We start from the raw sequence: 14,835 nt of genomic DNA, 5'->3' as shown, positions 1-14,835 counted from the left end.
TTCTAGATATGTCGGATTTGCTGCTTTGGTGGAGAATCTTCTGATGATAACAATGATATAACCGTATCTTAGAAACATATTTGCAATATCAAAGAATTATAATTAAAAGGCATCCCTTGTTATTCGCTTTTGTATTTTTGTTTTATTTCAATAATTTAAGTCAATTAAAAATGTACATGTACAATAATATACGTATACTTTTTATAACACAAGTATACACAAAACTTCATAAATAATAAAAATATGTTCATGAAACGCATTACAAATACCACGCACATATTAAATATGCTTTTTAAATTGTACGCAGATTGCAACTGGCCACAAAAATGTGAACGGCCAGCCGAATCTAGTAAAAAATGCGCGTACATTCTAAAAAACTCATGTTCATTTCAGTTTTAGCTAGAGCATAATACATATGTAATAGTATTGTAATATTATTTCATACATTGACGTTTACACTTATTGTTCTGTCGACCTTTTATCTATTTTTAATCTGTATCCATCTTTCCTGTTTCTTCAACTACATTCATTTGAATTCTATTGTGGTTGAGTTCTTTCATCTTATTTAAGTTTTTATATGTTTCTTATTTTTGTATTGTGTTTTGTTTTATTGTTTGGTAGGTTGGATTCCCTTCACTCAATACAAATTTAATGCCTAAAACATAAGATGCCACACCGTGGTGTGAGCAATTGCTCATAACAAATTCTAATACATATTATAATTTCTTCAACGACTGTTTTTTTTTTACTTTAAACGCAATCTGCATTATATACTTTTAATGTATTATCTCGGTATCTTAATATTCTCAATGTCTGTAAATGACATTAATTTAACCACTGCCCGCCCAGCTCGCCATCAGATAATTCGACCATTTATGAGTGATTTAATTCCACATAGTTAGCTGGATACAATCCTACTCGACCATTCATGCGACCTTTGCACCAGCCTTGTTCATCCTCATCCTCAAGTTTCTCAAAAACATCACCTGGCGAAATAGACAAATATTGAAGATTAGAAGAGAGAAACTTCATACGTGTTATATATGTGATCGATGTTTACCTTGCTTGAAAGTAAGCTCGTCGCTTTCAGCGCCGTCATAGTCATATAAAGCCTTCACTGGCACACCCGGCTCCCCGTTGTCGACCAGTACATTGTCAGCCTCATCCCACTCCTCCTCCTCGTCGAATGGATTTGCGTCGACTTTGCCGTTGCCATTACTGTGTGTGCATGCAAATTGAAATCAATTAGTTCAATGAAAATAAGCGACAAATCCAAATAGCAGCAAACAGCCACAGCTGTGGCCACTGGAGTGTATTATCTAAAACAATTCAAATTCACAAACTGTTTCCAACTTACGTTACGCTCGAATTGCGATTTGAAGCTGCCGTCGCTGACGCTGCCGTCGCTGCAGCCGCTGTTGCTGTCGCAGCGCCGACCACCGATGTTGTCGACACCGTTGATTTAGTTTCGACTGTAGTTGCAGAGGTTTGATTGAATGCTTGTTCCTGCTGGCTGCTCTTGCCGCTGGCTTTGCTGTTAACGCTCGCGTTCTTCTTTAGACTATTTGTAGAAGGGTATTCCTGTGCGGTAAATAAATTAATTAGTTAATAAGACAATTATGCATTTAATTATAGATTTATCGACATACATGCACATCCTCGGCGACGGGTCGCTGATTGATGAGCGTTATGGCCGCTGCAGGCAGCGCCTCTTTCGATTTGTTGCCCTTGGCTATATCACGGAACTCCTCCGTGTATTCCTGCAAACACAAAGGGATTTCCAATGCTGTCGTCAAGTTTGCAACTACACACTTACCACAAATGCTGGCCAGTTCATGGCCATATTGATTCCATGATTATTTGACCACCATTTTAAGTCCTTTTGTTGGTCCGCGTTGTTGATTGTATGATAAAATTCCTCATAGATTTGGGACAGGCTACAATGAGAGAGACGGTAAACATTAGAAAAGTGATTTTAAAAAAGCCAAAAAGGCATTTAAGGCTTACTTTTGCACTTTGGTTGGATCGAGGCACTCATGCACATTAAATAGCACTTCTTTGAAGAACTGCAGACGAGTCTTCTCCATAGTTTGGCACTTCTCAAATACGGATGTCATATCCTCAATGTAAACGGAATTATATTTGGTTATTTCGCCAATGGCCTGCTCATATTTTTCGCGGCACTTTTGAACTTGATCTTTGGTCTTTTGCACGCGATCGTGCATCTTTTTCACCTGCAATATAATACGTAATAAAGCAAAGCCATACAACTGTCGATACTGTCTAACGGTTATAGTATAGAACTAACCTGATCTGGTGACAGCGAGCTGTCCGCATTGGCGTTGCGCTCTTGATTGGTGGCGCTGCGTTCCGTTTTGCATGCTGCATGATAATCTGATTTGGCCTTCTCCACTTTAGCCAACAATTTGGCCCAGGGTTTCTGTGCCTTTTTGAACAGATCGTCCATGTCTTTGCGTTCCTTGATTTGCATAAGAGTGTGATGGTAATTATCCTTTTGCCAAGTCTTGATCTGACTATTGACATCATTGCAAAGATTATCCTTAATCTTCATATGCACATCTGACAAACGCTCCGATTCAGTTAAAACACCTTTCCAAGCTGCCTCCGTTGTACCATATTCGGGTCCTGAAATCAAACCGAAACAAGTTATAAATTGATTGTCAATACTGGACACATCTTTTTTAGTAGTAATTATGTGTAATTTTTGAAAGATTTTTGAGTATTGTCTTGTTGCTGATGTCATCAACGACAGGCTTTTTTATCTAATCACCTGGAAGTCTGTTGCGAATGAGAGCGTGTATGGAGTGAGTGTGTACGGCACAGTTTAGGCATGTTTATGGTATGCTAACAACAAAATGAAAAACCGTAATAAAGTTTATATGATGCCCACTTAATCATTGCAAATTGGGAATGCACGAAACTCGTTTGACCATTTTGACTAACGGCCACTCAACTATTCTCAATTGGCACCCCACACACACGCACACACGCCAATGTATATATGTGTGTGTATGTGTGTATACATCATACAAATTGAGGCGCTTAGCACAAAAATAAACACGTTCTATTTTCTCATCGCATTGATTTTTGAAACCATTTCGAGTGACGCTTTGGTGCCGGTTTACTACGCTACTCTTTCAATTGGCTGAGTGGGTGGGTGTGGCGGTGGAGGGCACCGGAACTGAGCTGCGGCCCGTTGATAACTCAGGCTAGACGCAACTAGGCAAATTCCATACAAAATTGTCGCGCGCTCGTTGAAGCCGCTTTTTAACTATTGCTCTTTGTCGTCGTGCTCACCGTGAAAGTGGGCTGAGAGCAAAGGCGGGCATAACAAAAACCAAAACAGAAACAACAACAATAACATTAGCAAAAGCAATAGCAATAGCAATAGCAACAGCAGCAGCAAAAGCGGTTACCAACATTGCTCACACTGTACTCGATTTCATTTCACAAAGACATCGCGCACACTGGAACCGAAATGGCGACGAAAACGACAGAAATCGGTGTAGTGACATTTGCTTGTTAGGGAAATTCGGCATTCCACGGCTAAAAGCAGAGTCTATCAACTGGTTATCACATTGATTGGAAGAGCATTAAAAGCTTTATGTATTTTGCCATTGATTTTTTAAACAAGCAAAAATTAACTTAATATACATATAAATCATAAACAAAATATTTATTTCAATCATTTTGAACGGCTTTATCAGTCGTCTTTAAGTCAGTAAAACCTTAACCTGTCTAACAATTTGTTTTGAGCGATTAATGGAATAGTTTTCAAGCTCTTAAATATTTTCATGTTATTTGGCACCAGAGTGCGAAGCTGCCGATGACAACAGGTAAGAGACAGTGCAAAACAAAAAAAAGGGGGCAACAAAAAGCCCATTAATAGCTTAAGCCACTTATCGCACAACAACAATGCGCAGTGTACACAAAATGTGGCAAAATAAGAACTGAATTCTGTCAGCCCACTGAGCAGCGACGCTGGCAACGGGTCATCACTGTTGTTGTTGCTCCATTGATTCGCTCAACAGGCGTGAATGAATGTGTAAACAAATAACACGGTTATATGCATACAGTTACATGTAGAGTACGTTGTATTTAATGTGTCTTTCTTTGCAACTCTTTTCCTTACTCTACAAACGTTATTCATGCCTTTAATTGGTTAAGCTTCGCTTATGATAGAGTCGTCAACTGAAAATACGTCAAAGTTTTTTATACCCTAGTTAGGTAACGCATTCATAATTCCCTTTGCAAATTAAGTCAAAAACAAAACAGTTTCAAAGCTGTAACCTTCGACCCATATGTGTACATATAGTTAGCCCAAACACTAAAACTCATTTTTAAAAAATTATTAATAAGTCAATATTATGCCGTAGAGTATAGGGCAGTCGCCCATAACTCGTTTAACTCGTTTCGCTTACCTTTCTCAATGAGTTCACCCCATTTCTTTGACCAGGTGCGCAAGCTTTTGGCATATCCCTTCTCAATATCAGCACGCTCCTGTATCAGTTGCTGTAGGTCATTGCAGAGTCTGTGCAGGCAGATGAGTAAGCGAGAAAGACACGCAAAGAGAGGAAGAGCGACAGGTTAATAACTGGTTTTTCAGTTTGTTATTGCTGGCAATGACCCTAACAGTGTTTACGATTTGTATTTTCATACTCACTTGTAGCTATCTTCGATGCGTTTGGTGGTTCGTTTGTAATTGCCGGGCTCCCAGAAGGAATCACTTCCAGCCTGCAGAAGCTGTTCATCGCTGTGGTGGGACATTTCCTAAAAGCATATTATTAAATAAGTAAAAATTTTGAGCCTAACAATCTATCAACTGAAGCAGTATTGGATTTATCTGACTAATTTTAATGACAGGGCAACACACATGAATTCTTAAAGCAGCAATAAATCTACAGTTTGTACGACAATAAACCGTCACTGAGACATATATATTTGGCATGATGACATACAACTCAAAAGCAATATACTCAAGTATTTGAATATCATTTAACTTGCCATGAAACTGCGTAACCGAAATCTTTCCAAATCAAACAATTTGTTAAAAATACAATTTGTGCATCATCATTTAGCAATTAAAAAGACATTCTTCTTACTTTTTATCACAAAATATATATGTATCTTGAAAGCTATAACTGTGTTAGTTTCTTTTGTAAATCGAACCCATAAAACAAACGGTAAACAATATCATCGACATGTTATGATTGCGCATTGAATTGAGCTTGGAAACAGGTAAGATATCGGTCTATTTTTATATTTATTAAAATAAACAAATAATTTTCCTGCTAGAAAGAAATTCAATTTAGTCTTGATTGAAAAGGCCAGCCAATTGTCAAACTAATTGGCGCCGTTTAGTGTTTCGATCCTCTTACGAAAGCACCCGATGTGATTACTTACACACACACACACACATACAATATATTGATAACAGTTCTTTAGTAAAGTATGAGAGGTGGAAATTGGGAACACTTTTATTAGTTATCTCAAGACGCTTATAGCAAAATGCTATACAATTGATTTGCTAAGAGCACAATGAAGTTGCAGACAAGTGAACACAATGAACAGTAACGACTAATAGACACCCTCTAATTTATAATCAATATAAGAAATCAGATATATATAATTTATAAGACCGAAACAGTTCAATTTAAACGGAAACTGGACGCGCAAGGAGAGAAAGATAACCCCGACTGCTGATGCTGATCAAGTATTTGATATATTGTGAGTAAGAATAGTATGACTTCTGTCTATGACACACAATTGCACAAAATCATCAAACTTTTACTGCACCCCACAGGGTATAGTAAACTCGTCAGCTGTTTGTAAACAATACAAAGGTTGCCTGCCACACACACACATGCGCGCACACACATATGCAGATAGACACACATGCACAGAAATATGTTATCAATGGAGCCGCGTGAAGACATTCGGTCACTGACTGCCGGCGTTTGGTTAGGCTCCAAGCAAGAGGGAGAGCCTTCCGTTCGGGAGTAAGCTGCGCCCCATCCAGTCTCAGTTTGGCGAGTGACAAGCGATTGCTGAATGGACTGGCAGCTGAGCTTCGCTTTTGACATCGTCATCGCCATCGTCAGCGTCAACGCTCTGCGCTGTGTTGCTTACGGTGTTTTATTTCCATTGGGTGTTTTGTTCGCTGTGCTGTGTGCTGTTATAAATTTAGCTGCATGCAGTCATAACTACTTATTTAGCATTGTACATGTTATGCGACTTTGATTTCTCGTAGTCAAGTTGTTTATTAATTTGATTATTGTTGTTGCAGCAGATGTCGTCGCTGCTGCTGTTGTTGCTGCTCTTAATGTATTTGTTGTCATCGTGGCGGTCACCGACGCCGTAGCATTGGAGTAGAAATTTTTAACAGAAAGTTAACAAACAGGTTGACGCATACTTCGCATATTTGTCGAGATAGATAAGCAGTCGCACACAGAGAGATACAAACACAACCAACACACATACGCGCGCACACATACACACACACACTTAAGGAGCTCTAGTCTAAAAAAGATAAGCACCGCGCACAAGGCCCAAAACTCGTTTATCTTTGGCCAAGATTGAACAATTTTACGAATTAATAACAAATATTTGCACCTGTATCCAGCTGGTTTAGCTTACATAAGTTCTAATTCTAGACAATTTAATGTTTTGTTTAAAAGTTAATGGGCGCCATGCACACACACACGCACCCACACTTCCTCACTCAAATTGTTTCCTTTTTTTTGCACTAATTTAGCGAGTGAAGCGCAGCGAAGAAGAACACCTCACACACATCAGCAGACAGTCATACACATACACACACACAAATATATAATATATATACGCATATAACATTCCGCTACACAATCCCGCACTGTTGTCCGCACCCAAAACGTAAACGCGTTCACACAAAATGTTCTATTCCATGTTCTTATTGCTGTTGTTGTTGCCTTGCCACATGTATTAATTGAAATCTTTTGGCATTTTGCATATTGTGGCATACGACTAACATTTCATTTGATGCCGTGTCGATTCATTTGAACATACCAAAAAACAAAATAGCCGTAAAAAGCACTACAACTTGCGTGTGTGTCTGAAATCGCCAACTAAAAAAACTAGCAGGGCTGGCAAGCAACAACTAGACTTTGTGCCAGCGAGGGCTGCAAAAGACAACTGGTTCGCCGTGACACTTTTGCAGCTCCAATGCTGTTATGACACATACTTAATTGTAAATTTGTATGTGACATATATTTTGAATATATTGCCAACTATTTTTTAATAATTAACTTTTATTGAAAACTGAATTAAATTGTAGAATACATTTGATTCAGTATTCTAATGATATTTTAAATGCTTTTGGATTCCAGGTACACTGCAACCAATTGACAGACGAGCATTTCTTTGCTTCATACTCAGCCTTCTGTTAATTAACAGTTGAAGTTGAGCTTCGTTAGCCGTAAAACAAATGTTGTCTATTTGTCAAAAAACTCTCGTTCACTGAAAATTCTAACTTATCAGAAACTCCGAAAGGACGATTTACTTACTTTGAGTTCGATACGCGACAGAGCTGCGTGCAGCCAATTAGCCAGTATTACACGCACATGGGTGTTGACACTGTTTTCCATTGCCTTCATGTTTTAAAAAAAATTTAATTACTGCTAAAGCTTAAAAACTGTGTTAAAACTAGATTTTTTATTTGACATATTTCTTATAGCTCTCTAGAAACATACGACAGCATAAACTCAATTTTCTTAATCAATTGCGAGAGCTTGGTTCGATTCAGTTCAACACTTCCGCTCGCTAAAGCAAAAAGCTTTTGGAATTCAGCCTCCTCTGAATGTTTTCGCTTGCTTAGCGCTTTGCTATGCTGCAGCAGCTGGAGGATATCGCTCAATGCTGCCAATTTGTGTTGCATCGTGGACATAAGTTGACGTGCATCCTCTTGCAATTGTTCGCGACTCTCCACGAGAAAATTTGTGCCTGCGCTTGCGGTGCCGACTGCTGCTGCACCAGCTGGTCCATTGCCTGTGGTACATGCCTCCATTTGCACGGATATAATGGCATCCTCAGCGTCCTCAAAGTTGGTACCATACTTTAACGTTGCACTGAGATTCACCAAATGCGCAACAGCTTCGCTGGCATTGGTACGGTGCTCGCCGCCGAAGAATCGGGCCACACACGCATAGGCGCTCAATATGTTCCAGAGATTGTAGTGCAGGCAGGGTGAAGGCGTCTTTGTGCACAATTTTGTGAAAATGGGTATGTTCTTCTGTATTTCCGGTATGGCAACTTCAGTATCTGTTGCTGAAGGCAGGATAACAATTTTGGAGTTCTTAGGCTTGCACCACCATGGCTTGTAATCGGGCATGAGTTTCATTATATCTCCACTTGCAATTAGTTTCTGGAATTCCTGTTGTTCCTCAGTTGTTAATCGACTCCAAACCTCGTCCGCATCGTTTATATCGATACCCTTCAGACGAGCAGCCATGTCTACAACCTCATCCATCTCCTCATCATAAGAGTCTTCTATGCCACCCGTGTCTCCCTCAACCTCATCTTCACTTTGTTGTGGTTCCGTGTCTTCGTCATCTGAGTCCAAGGGATTGTCCAAGCCATCTGCATCAAAATCTTTGGGTTTAAAGCCGGCATCTGACTCGCGCATTCGTTTCAGGATGTCGTATATTTTACGCATATCTTGCTGACTTTCAGGCGATGTTGTTGCACTTGCCAACTCGTCCTGGATGCACGCTTTAAAAAATTCTTCGGAGCACTTCAGATGCGCCGTTGATTTGTAGCAAGCGACGCTACAGTAGATCGCATTACACTTGGGGCAAGTGTATTTGAAGGGTGCGTCGTGGCAACTAAAAGTAGATATTTATTAAAATAATATAAAGTTTTTCTAACTTACATACAAGTGACATTTTTCCGCAGTTTCAGACATCGTGTCGAACTTCGCGTCTTGCTATCAAAACAATCCAGCCGTTAACCATATGTTATTTTGTGATGCCAGACTATGCGAAATGCTGTCGCCCATAATTTGAAAGACAATTATTAACCTCTAGAAATATTAATACTTAAACATTAAATGGTGACAAGTAGGAAGATAAAAATTATTCAATAATTTAATATACAACATATTACATTAAATACAAAATAATACCTATCTATATATCATTTGAATAAGTATTGAAGCTAAAACTTTCTGGCAGCTTTATAAAATGTACTCAAACGCGAGGCAGGCCTAACTACGGCAACGCCATGCAGTGACAGCTGCAAATCAAACTATTTTGTAAAAACAGAACGTGTTCCGTTTTCAAGCGAGATCAACGTCGTGCTCGTTTTCGTGGCCGTGCCGAGAGTTTCCAGTTAGTGGTACGAAATGTCAACAAGCGCAATTAACGGTAATCACTACGAGCAATTGCATCAAGGACGCACCAGTATGTACAAGTCCAAAGTAGATGTTGTCCTAGGCGCCCAATGGGGCGATGAAGGCAAAGGCAAGGTGGTAGACATGCTAGCCTCCGAAGTGGACATTGTTTGCAGGTGTCAGGTAAGCAATTGCAAAAATATTTTCAAACTTTTTTGTGTAAAATCAAAACACAAACAGAAAAATGTAAGCAACTGATAACAGCCTACTAGATAATTATCCTTGTGTCAAGGACATGCGCCAGGTTCGTTGACGCCGACGCCAATACCAGTGTTGAAATTATCACAAAGAAACAAATCGTTGCGTCCTTTGCAGTTAACAATTGTAACAGCATCTGAGCATTTCACAAGTAGATACTTATTTTCTTCAGAATTAGCGGCGGGCGACCGCATGTTTCGCTTTTTCGTTTGTATACATATGCACAGATGTATATATGTATCAATTGTGACAGAGGCGGGTGTATGTATGCCCTATGTATATGTGTGTATGTGTTTGTGTATGTATGCTTGTATTTTGTATGTGTATGCATAGTCAGTCAGTCTGCGAATGTCTGCTACCTCAGCAAATTCGTCACTCGCTCTCCCTGACGATAGTTGGTTCCGCTATTCTGCAGAGCACAATATTATATACACATATATATAGGCACACATGTATATGTGTAAATCCATCCACACATTCTTATAATATGCACACACTGCCACAAGTCACATACAAACATTTTTACATATTGCCTTCTCAGCAAAATGCTAGGTTTACATAATCGCCATTGTGAATAACCCGCGCGCGATATTCAAAAAGAACCTCACAAATCATTTACCACATTGTCACCATATATAATACATACAGTCATTGCACGTGAATCATAAATTTATGCGATATGTAATGATCGTATCGAATAAAGTCTATTTCAAGAGTGTAATTAAAATTGCGTGTGGTTATTTTGACCCGGTGCTACCAACTTGTTGAATTCTATTCTAGATCGACAGTTCAATGAACGGAACCGCTGTAGTTCCCTTTAACCACATATAATATTATTTCCATTTCGCTTTACCTACATTCTGTGTTATCAACATTGCTCCAGATTATTATGTAATTCCCTTGTTTTCATTGAAACTGATTTTTTTCTATTATCTGAGTCACGCAGCACACGCCTCCATTTTCCATATATTGCGCAGCGAAAGTTTCTTAAATACGCGTTCATCCATTTTGCACTCTATGTATATTCTTTATAATCTTATCAATGCTTGAGCGCCCAAGCGATCTGTGCTACACATATAAATACATACACACATATTTACATAGCTATATACATATATAAAGTATGATTATTTCGTTTTACAAAAATTTTGTGACTAAATTATAATTCCAGAACATTTTTGAGGACTTTTGTCAATGTTTTTGTATAGTAGCAAAACACAGATATTCATACAAACCTTAATACATACATACACATACATACATACAGACGTAGAATATATGAGATTAGCACATGACTGAAAATTGTACAGTTGCCAAGAAAACAAATAACAATTTTGCTTTTCTTTATCAACATTTTGATACACATTTGGCTTTTATACATATCATATATACAGCGAAAGTTCTCTAAAGGCAACTGTCCGTTTGTGGTCCTCTCGGCACCTCGAAGGTCTCAGCAAAATATATTTTGCTTACTCAGTGAAATAGGAATATTGTGCTAGTTTGATGTCTATCCAAGTCGAGTTTACCGCTCCATCGACAACATTGTAACATTGTAGATACTTTGTCACAAGCCATTCGACGTCTGACTATTTATTTGCTATTTAATACCTGCTGTTCAGTAATATTTATTTATTTATCACACAAGTTTTAATCAACAAAAACAAACATGCTAATTTTTTTGTATATAAACAGCTACGCTGTGTGCCACAGCGTACGTACGTAGAAATACGTCTACCGTATGTATGTGCTTGTATGTATAGTATACGCTTACGTATGCTGTCTGTTTTTTCATTCTCTAATTTACTCATTTGCTTTTCTTCCCACTCTCTTTTCTTTATCGCTCTCTCTTTCTCTAGGGCGGCAATAATGCTGGACACACTGTGGTTGCAAATGGCACCGAATTCGATTTTCATCTGCTGCCTAGCGGCGTCGTCAACGAGAAATGCATTTCGGTCATCGGTAAGTGGTAGAAGGGTACCTGGGAGCCTGATATGTTGGATGGAAAAGGGATATCAAGATTGGCACTATATGGGTATAAGCAACAGCCTAACTATCTACTGTTGACATTCTCAAGTAAAACAAAGCAAGAAATATTTTTCAAAATGAATATTTTTAAATGAAAGTAAGCATCTTTTTACTTTATTTTCATTTCTAACGCTTTCATTTTATTTTCCTTATTTTACATTTAAGTCTCTTAAAAAACTATAGTGATACATATATAAATATATATATATATATATATATATATATATATATGGCTAGTGAAATTGTTTTTATTTTTTTTTTAGATTTCCTTTGTTCGTTTTATGGCGACTGTAAGCGTTTTTAAACGTATATGTAGATATATATTTATATATACACATACAGCTAGTATGTATTGTGTAGATGTTTATATATATTAGAATTTTCTTGGCAAAACTAAATGAAACATTGACATTGGCTTTTGCGGTCAATTGGTCTTGCGTTTGGCTTTGACAACTGGCCTGCATTAAAGGCTATTTTATCTATTTTGGTTTTCGTTATCTAGGCCTTTGCAGCGGTCTTCAATTAACTACCTCGATTCCTGTCTAGCAAGTTGACGTCAATCGGTTGACGTAGTCCATTGCTGCTTGTTGCAACAGAAAAGGTGGGGCCACAAGGGCCACGTGTACCATCAACTTGTTTATTTTCTAAAGTTATTTAACTTGTGCTTAACTTGCTTATTCCTTAAAGTTTAATCGATATATGAGCCTTTCGCTGCTTGTCACAGCCCAAAAGCAACATCAGCAAGTATAGTCTGTCATCGTCTGTCACAAGACTAATTTATGAGATAATCACAATCGCACCACTACACACAAAAGCCCCTCTGCGTGCATGTATTAGTGAGTTTCGTCAACACAGATATCTAACTCAGGGTTGTATACTATGCATGGCTAATTATTCGAAACAAGCAATTAACTTATTATTCGCAACTCGATCATACAATAACAATAAAAAGCAAATTAATGTGCGAAAGCATTTCACAGTGCAATTCGCATGGCGCTCATCGCGTGCCATAGGTTTACGAGCTTGAATACGTTTAGCAACAGGCATAGCAATTTATTAAAGTCTTGCACAACTTGCGGAAATATACGCAATTTGAATTTGTTTAAGCTGCCGCTCGCAGTAGATAACGCCAAAGTACCTCCATTTCATTGTAAGCCTAGCCAGCTATCAAAAAAGCTGCGACTCCATGCACGTGTTTTTATTACCAGTTATAACATTTTGTTTTTGGTCTGGCTTACGAGCAATTTTATTTTGAATTTGATAAGATAACGACGGACGATTAAACTATGTGAAGTGAATATGTTCCATATTCGCAGCATATTCTTTTTTGTTTTTTTTTTTTTTTTCAAATATTTTGTTTAGAAAAGATTTTTTCAATTAGTCGTAAGTATTTTAACAGTAATCTGTATAGGTTTTCTTAATTAATTCATTTTATTTTCTAGAATTTTTGTATGTATCATAAAATGGAAATAATTGATATGGTCTTATCAATAATTTAAGTACCTCGATATTGTATTCAAAATACTTGAAAGGTTAACCATTCTTATAGTTCCCTTAATAATACTGATTATCTTCTTTGATCGGTTCATTTTAGGCAACGGCGTTGTTATCCATTTGCCTTCGCTGTTCGATGAGGTGCTTAAGAATGAAGCCAAGGGATTGCAGCAATTGGAGAATCGGCTGATAATCTCGGATCGTGCGCATCTGGTGTTTGATTTCCATCAGCATGTAGATGGTATGCAGGAAGCTGAAAAGGGTGGCAAATCTTTAGGTACCACCAAAAAGGGTATCGGCCCGGCATATTCAAGCAAAGCCACACGCAATGGCATTCGCGTCGGTGAGCTTCTTGGTGACTTTAACTTGTTCAGCGAGAAGTGAGTAGCTCTGTTTATATTGGACATAGCTGAATTTCTGACTGATATAAATGATTAATGCAGATTCAAATCAATTGTGAACACACATTTGCGACTGTTCCCATCGATTAAGGTTGATGTGGAGGCCGAGCTGGCGAGGTACAAGGATTACGTTGAGAAGGTGAGGCCGTATGTCAAGGACACAATTTGTTTCTTGCACACGGCACTGCGCAACGGCAAGACCATTCTTGTGGAGGGTGCTAATGCAGCCATGCTGGACATTGATTTTGGCACTTATCCCTATGTGACCAGCAGCAATTGCAGCATTGGCGGTGTGCTAACAGGTTTGGGTTTGCCACCACAAACAATTGGCGAGGTCATTGGCGTTGTCAAGGCATACACGACGCGTGTGGGCGATGGTCCGTTCCCAACGGAGCAATTGAATGTAAGTTTGCCCCAAGCAGCGTTTACAGGTGCACCTAATGAATTATTTTTTATGCAGGAAATTGGTGATCTGCTGCAGACTCGAGGCTTTGAAGTTGGTGTAACAACGAAGCGTAAACGTCGTTGCGGCTGGCTGGATATTCCGCTGCTCAAATACACCTCGCTGGTTAACGGTTACACTTGCATTTGCATAACGAAGCTGGATATTCTAGACACATTGCCCGAAATTAAGGTGGGTGTGAACTATAAACGCAGCAATGGCGAGAAACTGGATCATTTCCCCGGCACCATCAGTGAGTTGAGCGATATTGAGGTGGAATACGCCGTATTGCCCGGTTGGCAGACGTCTACTGAGCACATACGCAACTTCAAGGAGTTGCCCGAGAACGCACAAAACTACGTCCGCTTCTTGGAAAGCCAACTGAGCGTGCCAGTACGCTGGGTCGGAGTTGGTAAAGGCCGTGAATCTATAATTAATGTACATTAGTTAGCCATACATACTATGAATATGCGTATATGAGAGGGAAACGCTTTAAAATCCATTTAACCCACTAGCCAGAGATGCACCTATCTGTGAGTGCACTCTGGGCGTTTATCTACAAACTTATCCGTAAAGTAATCTATAACGACACCAATTTGGACACAAACTTTTAGCGTTCTTAAGTTTTATTTTTTAGCTTGATGGACAACATATGCTTTTTATTTGTCGATTTACTAAAAAAATCGCACAGGCTTACATTTTCGTTTGTTGAGACGTACTTAGCTTTTAAGATCGTCAAGTAAAGTTTTTAATTTTGATATGCATAAAGATTAACAGATATTTTTATTGTACAAAAACTAATTAACGTTGATTTAATATTTAAATACAAC

General features: G+C 38.6%; 3 protein-coding genes and 2 long non-coding RNA genes across 6 annotated transcripts; 3 read left to right on the top strand and 2 right to left on the bottom strand.

The window, feature by feature from the left end:
* Positions 1-119: 119 nt before the first annotated feature.
* LOC111600785 (protein kinase C and casein kinase substrate in neurons protein 1) lies at positions 120-7,707 on the bottom strand. 2 transcript variants are annotated; one of them, XM_023317074.2, is made up of 10 exons: positions 7,563-7,707; positions 4,685-4,791; positions 4,443-4,552; positions 2,309-2,646; positions 2,008-2,234; positions 1,817-1,937; positions 1,650-1,760; positions 1,358-1,581; positions 1,061-1,218; positions 120-986 (listed from the first exon to the last, which is right to left on the bottom strand). In XM_023317074.2, exons 1-10 carry the CDS (start codon positions 7,650-7,652, stop codon positions 874-876), a joined length of 1,599 nt encoding a protein of 532 aa, XP_023172842.2. In that variant the 5' UTR covers positions 7,653-7,707; the 3' UTR covers positions 120-873. The 2 variants fall into 2 exon arrangements, with proteins under 2 accessions (XP_023172842.2, XP_023172843.2); XM_023317075.2 differs by lacking the exon at positions 7,563-7,707 and adding an exon at positions 7,066-7,162.
* On the top strand, positions 4,526-5,018 carry LOC111600788. Its single transcript, XR_002751498.2, has 3 exons — positions 4,526-4,607; positions 4,691-4,813; positions 4,885-5,018. It is a non-coding gene; the product is annotated as an uncharacterized LOC111600788 (long non-coding RNA).
* On the top strand, positions 5,046-5,853 carry LOC111600789. The gene is made up of 3 exons (XR_002751499.2): positions 5,046-5,259; positions 5,317-5,748; positions 5,825-5,853. It is a non-coding gene; the product is annotated as an uncharacterized LOC111600789 (long non-coding RNA).
* Positions 7,658-10,860, bottom strand: LOC111600787 (zinc finger HIT domain-containing protein 2). Its single transcript, XM_023317077.2, has 3 exons — positions 10,501-10,860; positions 8,931-9,076; positions 7,658-8,879 (listed from the first exon to the last, which is right to left on the bottom strand). Exons 2-3 carry the CDS (start codon positions 8,957-8,959, stop codon positions 7,727-7,729), a joined length of 1,182 nt encoding a protein of 393 aa, XP_023172845.2. The 5' UTR covers positions 8,960-9,076; positions 10,501-10,860; the 3' UTR covers positions 7,658-7,726.
* Positions 9,303-14,714, top strand: LOC111600786 (adenylosuccinate synthetase). The gene is made up of 5 exons (XM_023317076.2): positions 9,303-9,568; positions 11,500-11,602; positions 13,263-13,542; positions 13,606-13,966; positions 14,024-14,714. Exons 1-5 carry the CDS (start codon positions 9,398-9,400, stop codon positions 14,450-14,452), a joined length of 1,344 nt encoding a protein of 447 aa, XP_023172844.2. The 5' UTR covers positions 9,303-9,397; the 3' UTR covers positions 14,453-14,714.
* The last annotated feature ends 121 nt before the right edge of the window (positions 14,715-14,835 follow it).

The sequence above is a fragment of the Drosophila hydei genome, unplaced genomic scaffold (genome assembly GCF_003285905.1).
Source record: "Drosophila hydei strain 15085-1641.00,03,60 unplaced genomic scaffold, DhydRS2 tig00008119-arrow-pilon, whole genome shotgun sequence".
Taxonomy (NCBI): Eukaryota; Metazoa; Arthropoda; class Insecta; order Diptera; family Drosophilidae; genus Drosophila; species Drosophila hydei.
This window is presented reverse-complemented; position numbering and strand designations above follow the sequence as displayed.

Excerpts from the sequence above, each read along its gene's own strand:
- LOC111600785 (XM_023317074.2), bottom strand. The coding sequence starts at position 7,652 with ATGAAGGCAATGGAAAACAGTGTCAACACCCATGTGCGTGTAATACTG. Across the intron at positions 2,647-4,442 it reads GGGTGAACTCATTGAGAAAG|GACCCGAATATGGTACAACG; the intron begins GTAAGCGAAACG and ends GTTTGATTTCAG. Across the intron at positions 987-1,060 it reads CGAGCTTACTTTCAAGCAAG|GTGATGTTTTTGAGAAACTT; the intron begins GTAAACATCGAT and ends CTATTTCGCCAG.
- LOC111600787 (XM_023317077.2), bottom strand. The coding sequence starts at position 8,959 with ATGTCTGAAACTGCGGAAAAATGTCACTT. Across the intron at positions 8,880-8,930 it reads ACTGCGGAAAAATGTCACTT|TTGCCACGACGCACCCTTCA; the intron begins GTATGTAAGTTA and ends ATCTACTTTTAG.
- LOC111600786 (XM_023317076.2), top strand. The coding sequence starts at position 9,398 with ATGTCAACAAGCGCAATTAACGGTAATCACTACGAGCAATTGCATCAA. Across the intron at positions 11,603-13,262 it reads GAAATGCATTTCGGTCATCG|GCAACGGCGTTGTTATCCAT; the intron begins GTAAGTGGTAGA and ends GGTTCATTTTAG. Across the intron at positions 13,543-13,605 it reads TTTAACTTGTTCAGCGAGAA|ATTCAAATCAATTGTGAACA; the intron begins GTGAGTAGCTCT and ends TGATTAATGCAG.